This window comes from Calonectris borealis, chromosome Z (assembly GCF_964195595.1).
Source record: "Calonectris borealis chromosome Z, bCalBor7.hap1.2, whole genome shotgun sequence".
NCBI lineage: Eukaryota > Metazoa > Chordata > Aves > Procellariiformes > Procellariidae > Calonectris > Calonectris borealis.
This window is the reverse complement of record NC_134352.1, coordinates 57,841,386-57,862,550: the sequence shown is the minus strand read 5'-3', so window position 1 is coordinate 57,862,550 and position 21,165 is coordinate 57,841,386. Positions and strand designations below refer to the sequence as shown.

The 21,165-nt window shown below is 46.2% G+C and overlaps 1 protein-coding gene across 2 annotated transcripts in view; it reads left to right on the top strand.

Annotated features, from left to right (window-relative positions):
• The window catches only part of KANK1 (KN motif and ankyrin repeat domains 1), a 97,279-nt gene that overhangs the window by 59,188 nt on the left and 16,926 nt on the right, over window positions 1-21,165 (top strand). The window contains exons 1-2 of one of the 2 annotated variants that reach the window (XM_075136443.1): window positions 9,166-9,359; window positions 10,315-12,969. In XM_075136443.1, the coding sequence (XP_074992544.1) occupies window positions 9,290-9,359; window positions 10,315-12,969 (2,725 nt within the window). In that variant the 5' untranslated portion in view covers window positions 9,166-9,289. Of the gene's footprint in view, window positions 1-9,165; window positions 9,360-10,314; window positions 12,970-21,165 lie in introns of those variants that run through there. The other variant, XM_075136444.1, reaches the window with a different exon arrangement.

The following is a 21,165-nucleotide window of genomic DNA, read 5'->3' as shown; positions in this document are numbered from 1 at the left end:
CTCTCTTGGGAATTAAATCTGTCTTCATCAGAGAAAAAAAAAAACCTTTTTAGTGTGTTATTTGGTACCGTTCCTTTTGTCCTGCGGCCCATTTCATGCTTTTTAACCCTTGGGGAGCCAGAGGTGGCAGCATCTGAAGTGCTGTGAAGGAAGCCACTGGCGCTGCGCAGGGCTGGCAGCCAGGCTGGGACTGTCTCAGGAAATTCCAAATGAGTATAAATAAATGCTCTGTAGCAACCTCTGGGCTCCCTGCCTGCTGATGTGTCAGGAATACGCACTCCCTTTAAGGCAAAGGAAAGTGTGCTTCAGACTTAATTTCCTGAAAAACTAAATGCGGCAAGGTCCACAGGTTTGCTTCTGGGTGGATCGGTGAGTGAGACCCTCGGACGGGGAGGGGGGAGAGGTGAGATGTGAGCGGCTGGCTCTGCCAGAGAGAAAAGGGATGGGGGGCACCCCAGGGTGCGCAGCTGAAACCAGCCCTCGATGTTCTTTTAGGATATTAAGTTGGGATGGGTTTTTTTCAGTTTTTAACAGTGCCCGAGTTTTAACAGTTAGTTGAGTTGTCTCTCAAGTGCTGCCGTCTGAAGGCAGTTTGCACTTGGGGTTTCACGCACCTCTGGTAGACTCTTTGTTTTTGTTGTGACATACAGAGTAGTTTGTTCCCTTCAACAAATGCAGGTTTACTAGTGGGTGACTGGTGTTGTGAACACTCAAGCGAAGGGAGCACTGCACCTATTTACTGTAAGGCATCATTTCATCGGCAGAAAGGTAGCCGTTACCCTTACAGTTGCTCATTTTGAATACTGTTCATAGACTTTCAATTATAAGCCACTGCTTTTAGCTATTTAGAATGTGCATAAAGAATTACTTCTAATAATGACCTTTTCCATATTTTCTCTGGTGATCACTTTTTTAACGTTCTGGAGAAAATCAGTTCATTGGTCTGAACTATTTTAAGTGCAGAGAAAAAGCTTTTGGTGTTTTTGGAAAATGCAAATTGCTTATGCTTTTGAAGTTTGGAGGGCAACACACGTCTTATCTCACACGAGGAATCGGTACTAGATGAATATAAATAGGAGTAGGAGGGAACAATTCCCGGTATTTGAAATATCATCCTGATTATGCAGCATAAACCATATTCCTTATGGAGGTAGGTATGTGACAAAATAATGTCCTTCCGGGACTCATAAATACAAATATTTGTAGAACCATTCTTGCAGAAGACAATTCTTCCATTTTTTCCACCCTGTGCACAGCTGTAAGACCAAACTGAAACTGTAAATCAGTTTTAATATTCCATGGCAGGTTTATATGCCAGGAGTCCAGGTTGTTTCCTGATGGTTACTCCTGTTACAATAGCCCTATGTATCTGTTCTCCGCTTCTCACCTCTTCAGAGATTTATAGGCACAGAAGGGTAATGACATTATAAATCTAAATATTTTGGGTTTGTGATTCATTTGTTCTTGGCTAGAAAGCAAACACAGCCTTCTTTGCTTGGGCTTCAGCAGGTAACGCTGATGCACAGTTGTGTTAAAAGACATTTTCAGGCAAACACCTGGCTTGCATCCATGACTCCTTTTGGCCCCCATGGAGAGTTGGGAGATGATCTTGATGAGTGACGAAGGAAGAGAAATATTTAGGGGTTTGCTCCTGTTCTGCTTTGCCAGCCCTCTCCCTGGGTTTTGTGAAGCCCATCCTACTATGTGAATGTAAGCCTTGGTCTTTGTAATTATTTTTTCCTTTGACATTTTTCGTGTGACAGTGAAGTGGTGTAAAGCAACAGGAGATGATGTACTGTTGGAAGAGCGGGGCAGTATGCCACATTTTCAAGGGTTGGCAAGGGAGGTAGGGGAGCTTTGGGGTTTATCCTGTGCAGCAGATGACAGCAAGCTACCTCACCAACACTGGGACTCAGCCCCGCGTTCATCAGCATCACTGGCTGAACCGGTTAGCCCAGATCTATTGGGATGTATTTTCAGAAACAAGGGCTATGGTGGTCTGAAGCTGAGCTGCTCTCCTACTGTGGTTGGTAGAGTACATCGTATGGCTTTTTCCCAGGCTGCAAGGAGCTTGTGATTGGTACCTACTGTTTGCCATAACTTACGTTATTTTGCCAGGCCTGAGTTAGTCTGATTTGGAAAGTATCTTTAAATTGAATATTCTTCATCTGTCACAAATGTGCCTGGAGCCAATCAGTGTGCACACAGTAGAAAGTGAATGAAATAAATCGTTCAGGGAATGATGAAGGGCAGTTCTCAAGTAGACAAAGATGAAAAAAATGCACATGGAATCAGGTGCTTGGAAGGACTGAATTCATACTGGTTTGGACTTGCCTTGTTGGCATCTCGTTTTCAAACGTAAGTAAACAGGACTGAGATGCCCCCCATTTCACGCCCAAAAGTAAAGGATGACTGTTGACAGCTCATCGCTCTTCCCAGTGACACCTGAGAGAGCAGGAGGCTAACAGTACTATGAGGAAATGAGCATCCCTGAGGGGAGAGCATTTTCTGTGGCTGAGCCAACTAAGCCCCCATCACCGGTTCAGGGGTTTGCTTTCAACGTAAGGCAAGCTCTTTCTTCCTCAGTTACATTTCTTGACACGACACGTTGGTTGAAGTGGCGTTTGCGGAGGATGATTTGGGAAATGCATCAGTGCAATGCAACTAAGGCTGCCACTTGCTTCTGACTTGCTTGATAGTGGACCTGCTGGTCCTGCTCAGAGCTACCGTGTACCCACAGGCTGACTTGTGACAGCAGTTTGCCCAAGTGGCCACTATTTTTAGAGTAGTTTCTACCCAGAGGTGGCAGCGCTGTTGACAACAGCAGCAGCCCCCACCATGGTTTCTGCTCTGCTCTTCCTTGCTGTTGGTGGGGCAGTTAGCAGAATAAGCTAATGACTATATCCCTTCCCACCCATGCCCTGCTTCCTGCCAGCCATAGTTTGATTTCCTCTGGGACCTGTGAGTCAGAAACTGGGATGGAAGCAAAACAGACTAGCCTCTTAGTTTTGAGTTCCTGTGGTTAGCAGCCTTGACGTGGTGCACATACAGAGATGTCCCACCACAGAACTGCCAGATCTAGACCTATTCCCAGAAAGTGAGAGCAGTTGAAAAGGAGACTTATTATCATCTTCAAATAACGGAGTTGTCAAGAATATAAAGCAGATTTTGTGAATTTTGATAAGGGGACATATTGCAGTCACTGTCAGGACAGTTGGTTGTGCTTCCCAACCCCCACTGCCCCCAAGAATAGATTCCTCATAAACAAGATTAATCCTTTAACGAGAATTAATTAGTTTACATGACTTTCTTATAGCCTGTATTTTATATTTTAAATGAACTTCTGTTTGAGCTGCAAGTTTTCAGTTCAGAGAGTCTAGAAGTAAAAGTTTTAGACATTAAAAAGACTAGAGAGGGTTAGGAGGTGTGTTTTTTGAAAGATGGTTTTTGCTTTCAGCTCACAGAAATAATTTTTAGTTGTGGTTATATGGTGTTCAGATATAAACTCTGTAGGTAACTCTTTTTTACCATGGGAAAGAAAACCTTTAATGCTGTAAAAAAAGGTAATGTGACCTTGAAAGAACCCCTTTTAACACCAAAAAAAAAAAAAAAGGCTATTCACTATATATATATATATAGCCTTCAGGTAACAGGCTGGTGAGCGTTCTGAGCGTTTTCTATGGGATACCAAAATGCTCTGGTTTTTGTACCCACAAACAGTAGTCAGCACATAGTTAGCAAACATGCAGCACAGGGAGAAGAGTAAGAAAAGCCAGAGTCTCTTCTACAAGGTTAAGAAATGGTTCTGTGGTTTAGGAATTGACCATTGAGGAGGAGGTGACAGTGGGACATCCAGACTAGTGCATCCATCTGATCACCGGTATAAAGGTGAGAGCTGGCTCATTGTTTTTGCTATAATGCTAAACAAATAAATTTTTTATTATATTTTTATTATAATGATAATCCTAGTATAATGCCAAGCGACTAAGATTTTTCAAGTTCAGAGGAACATAACTGCTTGAAAGACTGTTTTCACTGTGGGTTGATCAGCTCAATGGAAAAGCCCAGTTAAGTCAATGGAAAGACTTCGATGCTTTTAATGGCTTTTGCATTGTGGCTGTGTTTTGAGTTTTTCTTCTATTGCCTTAATGGTCCTACTTCTTCTAGAAAGAGCATGGTATTAAGACAGCAGATCCATTCTTAAAATGCCTTCTTTTACCAATGTTGTGTGGTAAATGTGACATCGTAGCCGGTGCCCTGGTGTTTTTGTTCACAGTGCAACCAAAACACAGCAGCCTTCTGAAACATCTTTCTTCAACATTGCTGCTGCTTATGTTCATTGACTTAAGGTGGTGTCCTTAATTCACTCTGTGAGGCTTGCCACTACAAATATCTAAGTTGGAGCCTCTACATTTCGAAATAAAAACCTGTTTATTACACAGTGTTCTAGCTTTAGCCTTTCTCTGTTGTTATTTTCAGGGAAGCTGCTATCCCCCATTTTTTGATTACAACCCCCAATCCAAAGGACTGAGTATTTAGATGTCAGATTTTAAAAGTCAGCTCCCCAGTTGGGGTATTGACACATAAATTTTAAAAAGTAATCTAAAAACCTTATAAAAATATTTTACCATTTTTCTGCTCCTCGTTTTTCTTTGAGATTAAATTGGCAGCAAACATTTTACACTGGAGATTCATTTCTTCAGTAAAACGTGCAGTAAATGGAATTCCTCTGTAACAGAGAATCCTCCGCACCTGTAACCGCGGGGTTGGTAGTAGGCTTGGTCATCCCTCGCTGTCTGGGGCATTTTGGTTTGGAGCGTGGTACCCCATACCCCACAGTCTCAGGTGCATCAGGAGTTAAATCCTGTTCGCTCCAGGCATAGCGGTAGCTGAGTAATGGCAAAACAGATTACCGTTCTACAAGGCTGTATTTATTGGTTGTTTTTCCATAGCAGAAAAAGAGGGGAAGGTGTTATCAGCCACGTCTACACTGCAGTGGCAGTTGTGCCATGGCTTGTACAAGCTGAGCTGGGTCATGCAGGCACGCTCCAGCCTGGCACTGCAGGAAGGGTGGCTGTGGCCAGCACCCGGGGATGGCCACGGGCAGCTCGGCTCGGCTGTGCTGCTGTGGCTCTCCTCCCTGTGGGAGATGCGGGGCCGGCTGAGGCAGCCTGCGCGCCGCACCTGCGGCGTGCTTCACGCTACCGCTCTGTGCTGTAACTGCAAAGGGAAAAGTAAAACGCTTGGTGCTCCTGCTGTGTCTGGCAAAGTACAGAAACAACTTTCTGTAAGTTGTTCCCTCTCAGTTCTTGGAATAAAATAAAATAAAAATCTGATAGATTGATTGTTTGGGGTTTGGGCTTTTTTCTCCCCACTTTTGAAAATACTGGAGAGCTAGGCTGAATTGTTGGAGAGCTAGTAATTCCATGGCGCCTTCTGTATATTGCTAGCCAAAAGAAAGCTGATCAAATGAGTGTGCTGCAAGGCTAAGTTCTATTTTCCAAGTGGTTCTGGTACTGTTGGTTTTTTTAACTTATATTCAAATCCCAACACCTGAAAAGGAGAATGAAAGAAAAATTGTTAATTATTCCATTCTGCTTTTTCTTTTTGAACAAGTGCTCAGCCTCATGTGTTTTGGTTCCTTGCAGAAGGCGATACTCACTTATATATGCTGAAGAACAGAAAGAGAAAAGAACAAAAGTAGTATTGGGGGTGGGAGGAGAAGGGGAAAAGCATCCATTTCTTCTCTGTTGCAGTATAGAATCAAAAAGTCAGAACTCTTTTTTTTAGGCCCTCTTTTCCTGCCCCAGATAACCTTTCAAACTGAAGTTGAGCATACAAAAATAGTGATTCTACTCCATTTATGCCAGCTATTGCCTCTGTATTTTTCCTCTGCAGCATTTTTTATGAATTGTCTTATGCCGTAACTCTGGAAGGAGACTCTGTTATTCATAACATTATTTCAGTGGAAGAGACTTCTTTAATAGCAGTCAGATCCAAGATAAAAATGCCTTAGAGCAGATATCATAACCAGATGGGGAGAGAAGGCTTTAGATGTGATGTCTGTATTTTTCAAGGCACCTTAGACTTTTAACTTCAGAAATACATCTTCAGCGGCTTCTCTTTGCTCTTCTGATCCTCCAAGGCGGTTCTACAATAAAGTTTTCCTAGCTTGCAGAACCAAATCCCTATGTCTGCCCACATTTTCACTGTTTTTTTCTCCCTCAGAAGTCTTCAAGCACATCAACTAAATGTCCTGGTTTTTTCCAGTTTTCCTGGTCTGGGAGCAGACGTGATTAGTGTGGACTCGGGTAGGGCTGACTCAGTATTTTAATATACTGATGTTCTTATGTAGTCCATTGGATAGGATATAATTTAATAGAAGTTGGCAAGACTGGAATGTTTGGACAGAGCCAGTCCCAGCAGTGCAGGAGGTGAGAATTGAAGAGTGCATTTTTTAAATGCTGCTTGTGTCCTGCCTGTGGTTATCCTGCAGCAGAGAGAGGGAAATGAAGTCTTTGCATACTTCTGGAGAAATGCATTAATAACAACACTACCATAACGAGGCCTCTGTGCTTCACAGTGTGTTTTACTTCACAGGTACCGGCCTAAAAGCATGACGTGTTTGTGTCTCTTTGCATTTAAAGACATTTCAGAAGAAAGGAGGAGTGTCTGCAGCATTTTCACAGACAAAAGTGTATGTGTTTGTGCGGCTGCACATACTGTTTCAGTGTAACACAGTGATGCGATTAATATTTGCATGAGCTACTACAGAGACTGGGGGGGGATAATTCTTCTAATTTTAGCAGTGCCCGTGATCAGCTGGGCAAGGATGAGACAAGACACCTAACAAGAGTGTTTGTACTGCCCGGTATTTGCGGCAATATTTACTTCTGTGTGTGTTGGGGTAAATGGGGTAGGAATCTTTTGCTCATTTGAAGTCTCTGGGCATGAAAGCTTGCCCTTCCGGCTGAAGGGCAAATAGATACAGCTTCCTCCAAGGTTAATCTAAGGTACCTGCTTGCGTAGGACGTGGTACTCGCTCACCAAAGCTAGGGAGTAAGGGCATCCATAGTTCATCCAGGACTTAAGAGCTGAAAGGAAGAAAGGCTTATCAGGTGTTTATTCATTTTCTTTTTAGTAGATTTTTTTTTCTTTTGAAAACAACAAAACCATTTTTATTGCTTGAAAACAGCCATCCATTTTTCTTTGTTCCATGCTTAACAGGCACACCCATTTTGGCCTTTCTCTGAGACAGCAAAATGCACAAAGGCTTGGCGCAGCTCCTGCATGCAGCATCAGTGTTGTGTTGTTGTTGGTAAATTGCATGTCCGATCCTCGCTTGTCTTAACGTATCAAGAAACGTCTCCAGAGATTAACTCATAATACTGGGATTGTGTTGGTGGAGTGCTCACTGCGTTGTTTTAAAGAGAAGTAATAGGCAGTCAGCTCCGCGTACGGTCTTATGCTTGTGGAACGGCAGACATGAACTGTATCCTGGTACTGCTGCCAGCTTAAGCTGAGGACCAAAGGGATTTCATTGTGAAGACACTGAGCTGCCTGCAGGTGTTGTGGAGAGGTTTGGTGAGGGATTCAGTGTCAGTGTGATTTTTTTTTATTACTATTTATTTTTGATGGGTTTCTCTTGAGCAGTCTTAATACCATTCCATGAAGAAGAAAAAAAATATATCTGAGATTCCAGTTTGGCTCTCATGACTTAGCATGAGATTTGCATGTCTTTTTAGAGGTTTTATGAATATTTTTCCAAAGATGCATTAATTCTTAAGTCCTGGGACTTCCAAAGAGTCTGTTCCTCCCTCCCACATCCAACTCTTATGCGTTGTGCCCCAGGACAGCTTAGAGGAGCTGCCTGACTTCACTGGTGTAGTGATGGGAGAATCGGAAATGTTGCTGGGTAAGAAGACAAGGACCGAGACGAGCAGAGGAAAGGAACTGGGAAAAATGGGAGAACAGGTAAAATTGGTGGAGCTTGAATTTACACGGGCTGGGTGAAGTGATTAGAACCAAGCCCAGGGTGAGGGCCAAGAGTATAACCAGATTTTAGGTTAGAATTAGTGGAGCAAGCAAATGGATGTAAGTAGAGAAAATGGGTGAGAAATCCGAAGCATGGGAAGAAGGCAGAAAGAGACCAGGAGTCTACAGGAGATGGGGAGCCGGTGTGAGAGTGGGGACAAACCTAGGGTGGAGGCAGGAGGGTGACCAACCTAGGGCAAGGAGCTGTGGGGTGTGGGAGGGAGAGTTGTCCGTCTGTAGGAAACGAAGCGCGAAAGAGAATCTGGGAACAGAGCACTGAATTTGGGGAGAAGGAGGAGTAATTCGGGGAGTATGCTCTGTCTCATTTTCTCCCTGTCAGTGGGAGTCCTGGAGACTTTTTCCCTGCCTGACATTGAGGCAGCTCTTTTGGAAAGAGCTGTGTGTGCTTATGTGCTTAAAGTATGTGTGTATGCATGTATTTTTGCTTCCACTCTGGTATTTAGATGGCTATTTTGGGTGCATTTACAAGTAAATACCACAGCATACTGAGACTCTGGTTTTCAGCAGAAACGTGGTCTGGGGGGTTGTTTTTGTCTGCCGAACAGTCTGTCCACACGGCAGGACCGAGATACCAATGCGCGCAGGTCAGCCCCGCTTCTCTTGCTCTCGCATGTGCCTGCCTGTGTCTGTGTCTCCATCCTGTTATTTTCCCGTGGCGGGGAAGGTAGGTTTTCCCTGAGCAGCATTGTCCTTCCGTCTACTGCTCGGGGTGTCCTGTGGTAGCCGAAAGCGTAAAGGATCGTCATGAAAGCAGTTATACTGTCTGTAGACAAAGCTTTTCTTAAGCATGCCAAGGAAACTGGAAAAACAGGAGCGCTTTTTTTTTTTCTCCTTCTCCTAAACCTTTTCGGTACAACATTAAGTCACTTCCCGTAGTTGCAGTAAGTCGGGAGTTCCCCCCGTCTTCCGAGGCTTATATTCCTTTAAGGGGACGCGGCTTCCAAACCTCGCCTTTTGAAAACGAAACAGAGAGCTAAATTCGCCTCCCGCCACGGTAGCAGCCCGCTGCGCGCCGCGGGCGTGGGCGGCCCCCGCACCCCGGGGGGGCGGGCGGGGGGAGCGGGGAGCGGGCCGGGGGCCGGGCACGGCGCGGGGCGGCGGCGCTGGGCTGGCGGCGCGGGGCGGCGGAGGCGGCGTGCGCGGCCGGCCGGGGCTGCGCCGGTGCGGGCGGCTCTTCCTTATGGGGTGAAGAAGGAGAAAGCCGGGAGGGAGGCAGGGCTTCAGCGTGCGACACATGAAGCTGGGGCAGCCATACGTGGCTGGAAAATGTGCAGTGTGGGGGCAGAGGCATGTGGCTAATTCAGGTAACCGGAAAACTGGCTTCTGTTATTCCTCCAGCTCATAACTCGCAACAGTTGTTTTTCCTTTTTCTTTTTCTTTCTCCTCCCCCTCCCCCTCAAGTGGGACGGGAGGAGCAGGTTGTATAGCAGCACGGCATATAAATACTCAACCCGAGGAAGCCCAGCAGATCTGGTGAAGTTTTATTTAGGTTGGTTTGGGGACAGGTGAGTTCTGTGTCTGGAGGGCAGGCGGGTTTTCCTTGTGTGCAAGGAGACAGTCTCCCTTAGCAGTGGGATTCAGGACCCTGCTGGAAGGGGGTCCCACTGCCTGTCTTGGTGCTGGGATCTTGGTGCAGTTTAAAATGAAAGAGGCAGGGGCGCTGGTGGAAGTAACGTGAGCTGAGGTGAGAGCAAACTGGTATTGCTGCTCTTGCGGCAGCAGTTCCCAAAGCCATAAAACAGCTGCAGATCAGTGTAAAGTCTAATGGCATCGGTTGCATAAGGAGCGGCGTCGGAGTTCCCATCGCCTGCTCAAATGCACTCTCTAGAGAAGTTGGTCTCCAGATTCGTGCGGTACGTTGTAATCCTGTAGTCTTTACATGACAGCGTAATGTGCGTGAAAGCTTGGTGTGACACGGGAAGATTGGAGGGATTCGGGGAAGGACCCCTTTGGGCTATGAGCTGTGCCAACTCTGTGCCCCTTTGTTAACAGACGTTATCTGTGCGTATGCATGTGTACACATTTATGTGGGTATGCACTTCTCAGCATTTGAAAACCTAGTGATTAACGTCTAAAAAGTTAATCGGGGTTTAGTGTTGAGGGTCAGTCAGCGGAAAGCTGCTCTGCTCGCTGAGCTGCAGCAGCAGTTTCTGCCTCCAGCGTGCTGTGAGCACCCATCTTTCTGCGCTTGTGCTTCAATGCATAGTTTACTGAGACATAGTTTCTTCTCCAGTGCTGATTTTGTTTCTTCTTTTCCAGAAAAAGAGGAAGTTACTATAAATGGAGAAGATGAAAAAGCACGGAAAGATCCCTATTTTGTGGAAACACCTTACGGCTACCAGCTAGACTTGGATTTTCTGAAGTACGTGGATGATATACAAAAGGGGAATACCATTAAGAAACTAAACATCCGAAAGAAGAGGAAAGCCATACCAGCCTCGGAGGGCATCAAGAACTCTGGTGGCCAGTGCAGTGGCTGGACCTCCACGGAGTCTCTCTCTTCATCGAACAGTGATGAGAACAAGCAGTCTTGTCTAGCAGCAAGGAGTCAAGTAACTTTGTCCATTGCTGGGAGACCCTCAGTTTCCTTTGAAGCATCTCCTTCCTACTTAACCGTCCCCGAGACTAAGCAGCTTCCTCCTCCCTCCCCCCAGCCTCCTCGGCACAACCTCCATGTAACAAAAACCCTCATGGAAACGCGGAGGCGACTCGAGCAGGAGAGGATGATGCAGGTCACGCCTGGAGATGTCCGCAGGCCCCGGCTTTCCAGCTTTGGAGGCATGGGCTCCACGAGCTCCCTCCCCTCTTTTGTGGGATCCAGTGGCTACGGTCACATATCTCAGCAGCTGCAGAATGGGTATCAAGGGAACGGCGACTACGCCGCCTGCTTCAGCCCCTCCTTGGGCAGTTCCATTCGTCACAGCCCCATGAGCTCGGGAATATCCACGCCGGTCACCAACGTGAGCCCAGTGCATCTGCAGCACATCAGGGAGCAAATGGCAGTTGCCCTCAAGCGTCTCAAGGAGCTCGAGGAGCAGGTCAAGACCATTCCTGTGCTGCAGGTCAAAATTTCAGTGTTACAGGAGGAGAAGAGGCACATGATGGCTGAACTCAAAAACCAGAGGAAAGCCACTCAAAATGACATATACGGTTTCAGAAAGCGATCCTACAGTGCGGGAAATGCAGAGCAGTGGGAACACATGTCTCAGGTGAGAAGAGGTGGAGAACTGTATATAGATTGTGAGGAAGAGGTGGAGAGCGTGGAGCAAAGCTCTCAGAGGATAGAGGAGTTCAGGCAGCTGACTGCTGAGATGCAAGCCCTGGAGAAAAAAATCCAGGACAGCAACTATGAAAGTCCAGCAAACCTTCAGGTGAACAGAGAAAGCCTGACAAAAGAAACCCGATCTGTTGCTGTAGGTGCTGATGAGAACATGAACGATGTGATTGTATACAACAGATCTGCGAGGCAACACAGAGAAGTAGCTGTGGGGACAGAGAAAGAAATGAGAGAGTCTGGGGTTGGGGTGACGGAGGCCATGCTTGGCTTGTCTACGGAGGTCGAAAAAGAGATAGAGCTTCAGCAGCAGACCATCGAAGCCCTTAAGGAGAAGATTTACAGACTAGAGGTTCAGTTAAAGGAAACGACCCATGACAGGGAAATGACCAAATTAAAACAGGAGCTGCAGGCAGCTGGGTCTAGGAAAAAAGTGGATAAAGCCGTGATGGCTCAGCCCCATGTCGTCAGCAGGATGGTGGAGGCCGTCATACAAACGAGAGACCAAATGGTGGGAGACCACGTGGAAGTTGCTGATTCGTCGGTGGGAAACCACCTGCAGACGAGCAGCGTCGGCACCTCCTGCAGACCTGCCGTGCGGAGCACGGCTGCAGGCCCCCAGCTGCCGATGAGCCGGTGGCTGGTGAGGGAGAGGGCAGAGGTGCGAGACCAGGGCACAGGCAGGTCCGTTGAGCTGCGCAATAAGGCGGTGGGCACAGAGACGAGCGTCTGCGAGACGGGTGTCAACACGGAGGAGCCGGCAGGCGCTCCAAGCCCCGGCCAGCCAGCGCCGGCGGTCGGAGCGGCGAGGTCTGTGGGCTGCGGGGATTGCTCGGTGGATGTGGTGGTTTGTGCCCCCAAGGAGTGCGTGTCCCGCGAAACAGCCACAGAGGCTGTGCCCAGGGCAGAGGCAACGGTGATGGCCGTGCCTTCTACGGCTAGCCGGCAAACCAGCACGGCTTTGGAGATGGTGAGCCAGTGCACCAGCACAGAGATGGCCTCCCTGGCAGACTGTGGGACAAACACCTCTCTGAGCAGCTGCGATAAACAGACCAACACAGAGAGCGTGGAGATGCGGAGCGTGGCAGTGGGAGATGGCCGGGTGAAGGATGTACACGTGTCTGCTAAAACGCGTTCGGTTGGAGTGGGCACCTTGCTCTCTAGCCACTCTGGCTTTGAAAAGCCCTCTGCAATAAAAACCAAAGACTGTGGTGTTGGGCAGATAAATGTTCATGAGAACTACCTAGTTGGTCTTAAAATGAGGAGCATTGCTTGCGGACCCCCTCCGTTGCCGGTTGTGCCGGCTGGCACCAGGAGCATCGGTGTTGGTGGAGAGTCTGTGTGCGAGCCGGTGAGTGGTCTGTTGGAAAGCCCTCTGCCTCCGCCGGAGCTGAGGACGGGCTTGGATCACTACATCGAGCGCGTGCAGAAGCTGCTGCAGGAACAGCAGATGCTGCTTGCTGAAAATTACAGTGAATTGGCAGAAGCCTTTGGGGAGCCCCACTCCCAGATTGGATCTCTCAATTCGCAGCTCATCAGCACCCTCACCTCCATCAACTCCGTCATGAAATACGCCAGCACGGAGGAGCTGCGGAGCCTGGACCTCCAGAAGCAGAGCGTGGAGAGAAGTCCTGCACCAGGTAAGCCCAGCGTCCGGGCGCGCATTTGGTCCGCTCCTTGCCCGCACCACAGGTCAGTCACCTGCTAGGCTCTCGCTTAGTCTGGAAGCAAGGATGTAATCTTCCCCGATGAAATGCAGAACGTAACGTTGTTGCTGGACGTGCCTGTTGGGTGCTGTCTCCAGCGTACCACTGGTAACTGAAAAAACAGGGTGGTTTTACCTCTCCCAGTCCAGCAGGCTCTGAAGGGCCTGGTGATGATGACTGAGCGTGCAAGAGAGGTATCTAAAAGGATGCAGAGTTTGACCGCTGTGCAAGGTGTTGACTCCATTTTATAACTTTAAGAGTATTCGAGGTTAATGCCTGTGGGTTTGGAAGTTTGTCCTTCCTTTAAACTTGGCATGCAATTTTTAAAAACTACGATGTCAGATTTGAGGGAGTTGAAAGTCACATTCAACGTCTGTATCAAACTGACTTGTTTCCGCAGAAGTTTCACAGGATTTTGTAGTGCTTCTTCCATTGCCCTCGTTCCTTGTGCCTCTCAGCCAGGGAGCTGTGGGGTGCTTTCCCCATTCCGGCAGGGCTGATTGCTTTATAATAGGCAACTCCAGGGCGCTTCACAGAAACCGCATCTTGCATCTCCTCTGTACCAATAGCTGTTTGTCCTAATCCTTAATTACAGCCTCATGTTTGAAAGGCATAAGCTGTAATTACTGCTGGAGGTTTTGGTGACACTGAGGAAATGCAAGAGTTGAGATTTAAAGACTCCTTGCATTTTATTTATTAACTTCAAAATCTATACAATTAACTTGAGGGATTTCTTTATTCCCTGGGGTAAAGTTGCTTAGTTTTTTTTTTTAATTGTTATTTTTGGGTGTTTGATAGTCTAGTTTAAAACTTAGCCATTTTTTCTAATGTCTTATTGGTGAATCCAACCACATTACTATTAAATTTATAAACATTGGCTTACTGGAAACCAATATGTAATGCCTAGCAGGGACTGTTAGATGCCGTCTTCTTGGTCCTGCCATACAGTGACTGAAACAAGAGGTTAAGGAAACGGGAAAAACTTGTGCAAATTCATCTGTATCGTGGGTGCTGAATTGGAAAAAAATCCTGAGTAAATACCATTTAATGTCAGCATAATGTTATTGGCTAATGACCTGCTATATAAATCCCTTGCACCTTATTTACTGTCTCAAAATTTACCTATTTTTGTTAAAGGGCAGCTTGGTAAATCTGATTCTTTTCAATGTTCATGCACTAAATGGAACCATCCATTAAATGAGCTGAAGTAAAAATTTTAGCTTCCCAGAGTAAAGCAATAAGCAACATTTATGTAGTGGTAAAGAAAACGTATGATATCCTGTCTGCATACATGCAATATGATACTATATATGCAATATTATTATCTTTCTGGAATGCACTTTATATTTTGGGCTTCTTATAAGTAATGATACTATAATAATAAGAGTATCTAGCAGACACTAGAGGTGTCCTTAAAAAGAGTGAATTTTTACTAGCTGTAAATCCTCAATTCCTTTCCCTGCTTTTACTGCACAGCATCAAATGTGTAGTCTAGAGACTTCAAAGTATGTAGACACAGGTGGAGCAGTGGATCATATTTTACTAAAGATGTTCTTACTCGGATTCAGATTTCACATTCTTGATAAAATTATTTTGGAATAATTTTATTTTAACTTGTAATGCCATTATCTTTAGCTGTGGATGCTGAGTGTAAAATCTCTTTATTTTTAGTCCCTGGTGAGAACTACATGCTAGGGCTGCGTGCATAAATCAAGCTCTGGGCTAGAACAGTTTAGACCCATGGAGAACTGGAGTGGGAAGGACATCATAAGCCTCAAATGTTTCCCCTTCTCTTGCTATTAATTTCGAAAATAGTGTCTTTACTACATTTATCTGCTGGTCCTGCTGCCTGTTCCTGTGGTCTTACAGATCATATGTTACTTTTTTCCATGAAAGGATTTTTGCTGAATGAAGCACTAAATTAAATAATTCTGTAAGCACTGGAACTAAGAAAGCCTTTTTTTTTTTTTTCCCATGCATCAGTATCTCATGATAGCTTGTGAGCTCTTAATAATTCTTTCCTCACATTTAGGTCTCTTGGATGTAGCTTTTCGGGTGTCTCGTGTGTGAACTCAACCAGCACCCCTTTCTCCAGGCCTCGCATCTCAGCCTGATTTCGCTAAAGCTTGTATAAATATAAAAATCCTTCAGAGCGCTGAGTCTCTAGTCCTGTTTGGATAAAATGTGCAGTCAGGTTTAAGTTACTGAAAGAAGCATGACCTTGCAAGCCTCGGTTCCTTAGGAAAACAGGCTGAAAATAGAGGCAGAAGTGTCTGGTTTCAGATTAGCAGCAGTAGTGTCGATTTTAATGTTTTATTCAAAGAGCATCCTTAGGAAGCGCCTCTTAGAGGCCAGGTCCTTTTAGGGCAAAAATACTTGAGCTGGCTTTGAGGCGTGTGACTTGGGTACCCATTTGCCACGTTGAAGGGTTAGTGGTCCGTACTGCTTCTGATACCTGAGGTAGCACATCAGCCGAATTCTCAGCTTTACAGACTTTTCTCCCTGCTGGTGCAGGGGGGTGGGGGTGTGTGCAGGGGCGGCTGCCGCCTCAGCCCGTGACACAGCTTGTGGCAGGCGATGGAGGCGCAGGCGCCAGAGCTGGAGCCTGCTGAGCGGGACGCGGGCTGGCTCTGCAGCTGGCATCCTTAGACGCAAGCCAAGCGGACGTCGGAGATGATCTCTGAACCGGGTCTATTAGCAATTAGTACATTGCTTGCTGCAGAATAAACACCTTCACTTCCGTTACTAAGCAACTCCTATTTACATATGCACTGTCTTTCAGAAGCCCTAGTGGTGTCAGGGAGATCAAACCCGCAGCCCGGAAAAGCCGATTTCCACTCCGCAAAGTCATGTTAGCCAGCGTTGGCACCCTGTCTGGGTCCAGCTGGATCGTGTGGATGTGGGTGACAAACCTAGACGCTAACTGATCCTTATTCTTAGACCAGACAGCATATAGGAAGACTAAGAGAGGTGAGCGCATTCAGGTTCTCCGTTTATTGTCACAGAATTTTTGAGAAGTTTCAGAAAGTTACATTTGAGTGTGTGTGTGATGTGTTTTGCAAAATATCAGCCAGAGGCCTAATGTCAGTTGTAGGGGTTTTAATAACATAGACTTTTCACAAGTCTTGTAGATGGATGTCTTTCACAGGCAAGGAGTTCGCAAGGGTGGTATTTAAAAACAACTGCTCTGCTGTTGCCCTGAAAAATTGCCTGAGCATATTTGACCTGAAAATGCATGGTTATTTTGCCTCAGTGATCTTTGGAGTATCAGTTCTACAGTCAATTTTTGGAGCAGTCCTAACTAAGCACCCCGGTGGAAGCGTTACACTAATCATCATGAGGAAGGAGGCAACTTCTTGAATTAAGCCTTGGGGAAAGGAAGGTAGGAAGCAAGTGGTGTCGGAAGGTCTCGGGGGTTAGGAAAACATGATGTGCCATCTGGTGGAAAGATCTTTCAAGGTTTTCAACTCTGACTTTCACCCAGAGCTGGGGAGGCAGGCTGAGGGACGATGGAAGGACCGAAGGAATGATGGTGGTGCGAGAAGCTGTACAAAGCTGGTGTGTAGGACTAATGAGGTGTGGTGGCCACTGTTGTCTCTCTCTGTGTCATCATTCGTAATGCAAAACCAGAAGGGAATTGGAGAAAGCTGTTTTCGCTTTACAGCTCTTCTGTTTGACCAAGTTTGTAGCCTTTTTTCTCAAAGACTGTGTATCTTGATGGGTTGGTAGCCACCCTCCTGGCAGATGGGCCACACTAGTGCAGTTGAAGACTTCAGGCTTGCCTGAGGCTCAGGAGCCGGTGCTACTGGAGGCGCAGGCACATTGGTGGACCCTGCAAAGCTGTGGGCTGCTACAAATCACACTGGGTGTCTACGTCTGGGCAAGTGAATGAAGCCGTCAGCTTCAACTCCGCCACAGATGCATGCCTTAATCACCAGGTTAAGTTTCTCTACGGATGTGCTTGCTTGTGTTGCAACAAACAAGGATCCATCCATCTTTCTGCCGGGGAGAGGGTGACTGACGTATGTGAAGCATTTTTAATGTTCCCTGGAAGGCAGTGCATGATGCAGAACAGCCATGCAGATGGTCCCATCTGTGTGCCAGATGAGTACTGCTTATTCACGTGTCTCCGGCTGGCATCTCAAAGAATACAGTGCCTCCTCTGCGTTTTTCGTATGGCATGTCGTATCTGTTGAGCTGCTAGTTGTGACAAGATATAAACCTCAAATGCCTATGATGTTCGAAAATGGTAGTGACCTCTATATTAGGAGCTGAGGTGTTTAGCTGGTTTTTTTTCTGTTTTAAATACCCATCCGATTATATCAGAAGAGAAGCAGAGACCTGGTCAGTAATTGTCCTATAAAGACATTATTCAAGTGAAACTCCATAAACCTCTTTAAAGAGGTTTGGCGTACCTTCCCTGGTCATCTGTTAACACAGGCTTATTACTGTTATCATTATTATCATTAGACTATTTGCTGTTTTCATTCTGAGGCAGCACAGAGTGTTCGAATCTGAAGGCTGCTCTATCTCCTCATTTCTCCTTCGGTTAATAAAGAGTATAACTTGCCACAGTATAAATAATTTTTTCTTTCAAATCTGTTGCTGCTTAAGACAGCAGCAAGCTCCAGCCTCCTTGCCTGTCTGTTAGAGTGGCTTCGGTAGAACCCCAGTTCCCTCCCGGCGCTGTGGCACAGGGACGTGATGTTCAGGCACTGAGCTTTGTTCAGAGTTCAACTCCGATGGTAACAGGCACACCTATGAATATTTAATGGCAGAAGATTCCCATTTTTCTGAGGAAGTGTGGTCGTATTTCAGCAACAATAAAGCATCAGCTGAGAAGATCAGCTCCTCATAAATGGGAAACAAAGAGGAGCATTTCATAAATAAGATGATTAGCTGCTTCACAGATGCATAATTTTTTGTGTTCAGTCTTGTTCAATTAAAGGAATTGGTTTTGACTTCCAGTTTCAACAAACTGGCTTCACAAGCTAATTTGGGGATGGAAAGCAGCTTCTCAATGCAAAGAAAATGGTTAAAGCGAGAGTGAAAATGAAATTGAGATTGTTCTTGCAATCCTATTAAAGGAGCCATCCTGTTAGAAGGAGCGTTTTCCCTGGAACCAAACGGTAGTTGGAAAATTTACCTACCCCTGGGCTCCAAGTGAATCTGGCTTCTGTCGATTTATCATATAAAAAGTTCATGTGTGGCAATTTTTTGTTCTGAAATTTTAAATTCACTTACTTTTAACCTGGAATAGTTCAAAAGTATCTTTTAGAATGAAGGTGACACATTTATCAGGTGGATGGCTTAATATCAACCGTTGTAAATGTTTAAACGTAACATGTTTGCTCATCACTGCCTTTTTATTTACCTTAGTAGAATGTTTTTTTTTTCTTCAATAGTTCTGATGCGTAGACCAAATGGAAAGTGGATTAAAAATTATTTATATGAAAAAAAAAAGGATAAAGGATAAAGCAACTTAATAAGACCACTGGAGAAGACTTTGTGTTCTTCGGTTACAGTAATTTCATAGGGAGCTTATTGCTACCGTGAAGAAATCGTGCAGTGTGAAAGAGAAGTATTTCCTTGCTGTATATGCTCCAGATAACATTTGTGCGTTGTTTTTAATAGGGAGTGTATAAGTTGTATCATTGGCTGTTATAAACATACTGTGCAAATAAGTGCTCGCACAGGTTAAAAATAAAATCTCTGTGCAGCTACCACATAGGCAGCAAGCTCGTACCCTTTTTTTAGCTAGAAGGCTGTGATGTTCCAGGCAGAGAGCTAGGTTCTCATCCTGATGGTATTTAATTCCCCTGGCCTCATCTGCACTTCGCTTGATTTCCAGTGGTATAAAAGTATTGTCAAGCTAAATCGTTTTTATAGTAATACTTGGGTGTGCTTCCGTCAGACTAAATGGAATTTTTCAAAAGCAGGTAAAGGCCAGACTTCTGTTACCATGAGTTCATCATAAATTCAGGAGAAAAAATACTGTGTAAAACTCAGCCAGTGAGTTCCCTGAACCAGCTTAGTACATGACTACTTATGCTTTCATAAATGGAGGGAATTTCTGCAGTTAGGAAGGGAAATAGCATCTTAATATCAATAAACGGATTTTATAGGTGCCAGAAATGGCATGGGTAATCCGTTGCTGACATATAGTAGTTTTGCTGTCACCCTGGTTTAAATTGGTGAGATTTTCAAGAGATGCACAAGTGATTTAGGTTCCTTCTAAAAAATTAAAAACAGGTGCTCTCATTCCCTCAAACCACTGGGGCTAAACCACTGAAGATGCTTCAGTCACTTGTTTCCCCCTGAAATTGATGAGAGTAGCTTTCTGTATAAGGGTTTATGAACAGTTGAAGTCTGTAAGTTCTTTGTTTTGTCTTATCATGCTTCTGCTTCTAAATTATTCATGAACTTTTCCAAGATCCTCTACTATATTGCAAAATACGTTCAGAAATTCCTGGCAGCTCCATGCTGTGGTTAGCTACGCTATATCAATACTTAGAAATTTATGTCAAGTTTGCTTTATTTGCCTGCAACAATAAACTAAGAAAAATCAGCAGAGAGAGTCTACCCGAGTGGCTCTGTCTGGTGGCAGTGGCTGGCCAAGTGTTGGACCTGTCATGTTGTGCACTGCGACCCGGTGTCAGTGAGAAGGATTGTGTGCAAGCATACTTGAGATCTGTGTGAGGTGAGATGAAGAGTCTATTTTAAGGTCTGTGTAGACGGGTGGTGATCTTCAGCCAGGGTTTCACTTCCACACTTGAGAAGCGTGCGGCACCCCCAGCCCTGACAGCAACCCTGCAACCTTCTCGGGGGAAGAGGGAACTTGGCTCGTTCAGCTTTGGTTTGGGCAGCAATTGATTAATCTGTTAAATCATTGACCACAGTGCTGGGTAGCACAGCTGCTTCCTTCATCCATTTTTCCAAGTGATTTGACTAGGTTGCTGCTCTCCAAGCTTCTTTATCGTGGCTGTTTTGTAAAGGGGAAGGCCTGAGAGCTGATGTTAAATGCTAATTAATGGCTTGCAGCATTAGTGCTGTGTTGGGCTGTCTTTTCTGGAACCTTGGGTACTGTAGACGCAGTAACTGTGAACATCTAAGAGCTGTGTTGGGAGAAAGAGTGTACTGGCCAGTTTGCCTTATGCACATTTACTTGTCGTGTGCTTGTCCTCAAGCCTTGATGTCATCTTTTTGTCAGGTGGTGGGGGCCGAGCAGGACACCTCTTCTTCTTCCTTTGAAGGCATGGACAACGTGCCCCAGAGCCTGAACTCAGTGTGGTGCTTCTCAGCCACTGAGGAATGAACCAGAAGCGGGAACCTACTGAGATGTTGTTGCATCGGTGGCAGGTTTAGCTAGCGGGGAGGCTGGGAGGCAGGGGAGAAAAGTCTGCTGCTGTCCTTCTCCTTTCTCTCTGTCCTACCCTGCAGCTCCCTCCCCAGCGGTGTCCCAGGGCAGGAGGCAGCCACCTGAGGAAGTTCAGATGCTGGCTTTGAGGGGCTGAGCATTGCTGAGGGGGGATGACCGGCCGCACCAAGGTGCCGTCGATTCACGTCAGGCAGGACCCCCGCTTTGCCCTGCCAGAGCCGTGCCGGCTGCCCTCAGCTCCGGCACGCACAAGCCCACCCGTGTCCTCAGGACATGCCCCGGTTGTCGCAGCTGCCTTCGGAGGAGGACTGTGAAGAGACAAAGAGACTTCAGCTGACAGTAAACCTGGGCAGCTTCAGAGGCTTTGCTTATCTCCGCTGCTTCAGAGCAGGTCCCCTCCGCTCCCTCCCCGTGTCCTCGGTGGCGAGGCTGGAGCAGAAGGGGTGACCTGGTAACATCAGCCAAGGCAGCCGCCACCAGCTGCAGTTGGAAGCGGTTACTGCGTTCGGTACGCTCTAACTGTAGCTGTCACCGCTCCAAGCAAGTGGAGGGAGAGGCGGTTTCCTTGTTTTTCAACTAAGAGAGTTTAAAAATCATTGGTTTTGGCCCGGCACTCCATCGCCTTGGCAGCCCTCTTCTCCTCAGCTGGCGGATGAGGGATGGTGCTTGCTGTCGGGAAGAGACCTGACCGAAGTCCGTCACCGCTGCAAAGCAAGGAGAGGTAGGGGAGCAAGGGCAGGACTTCCCTGTTG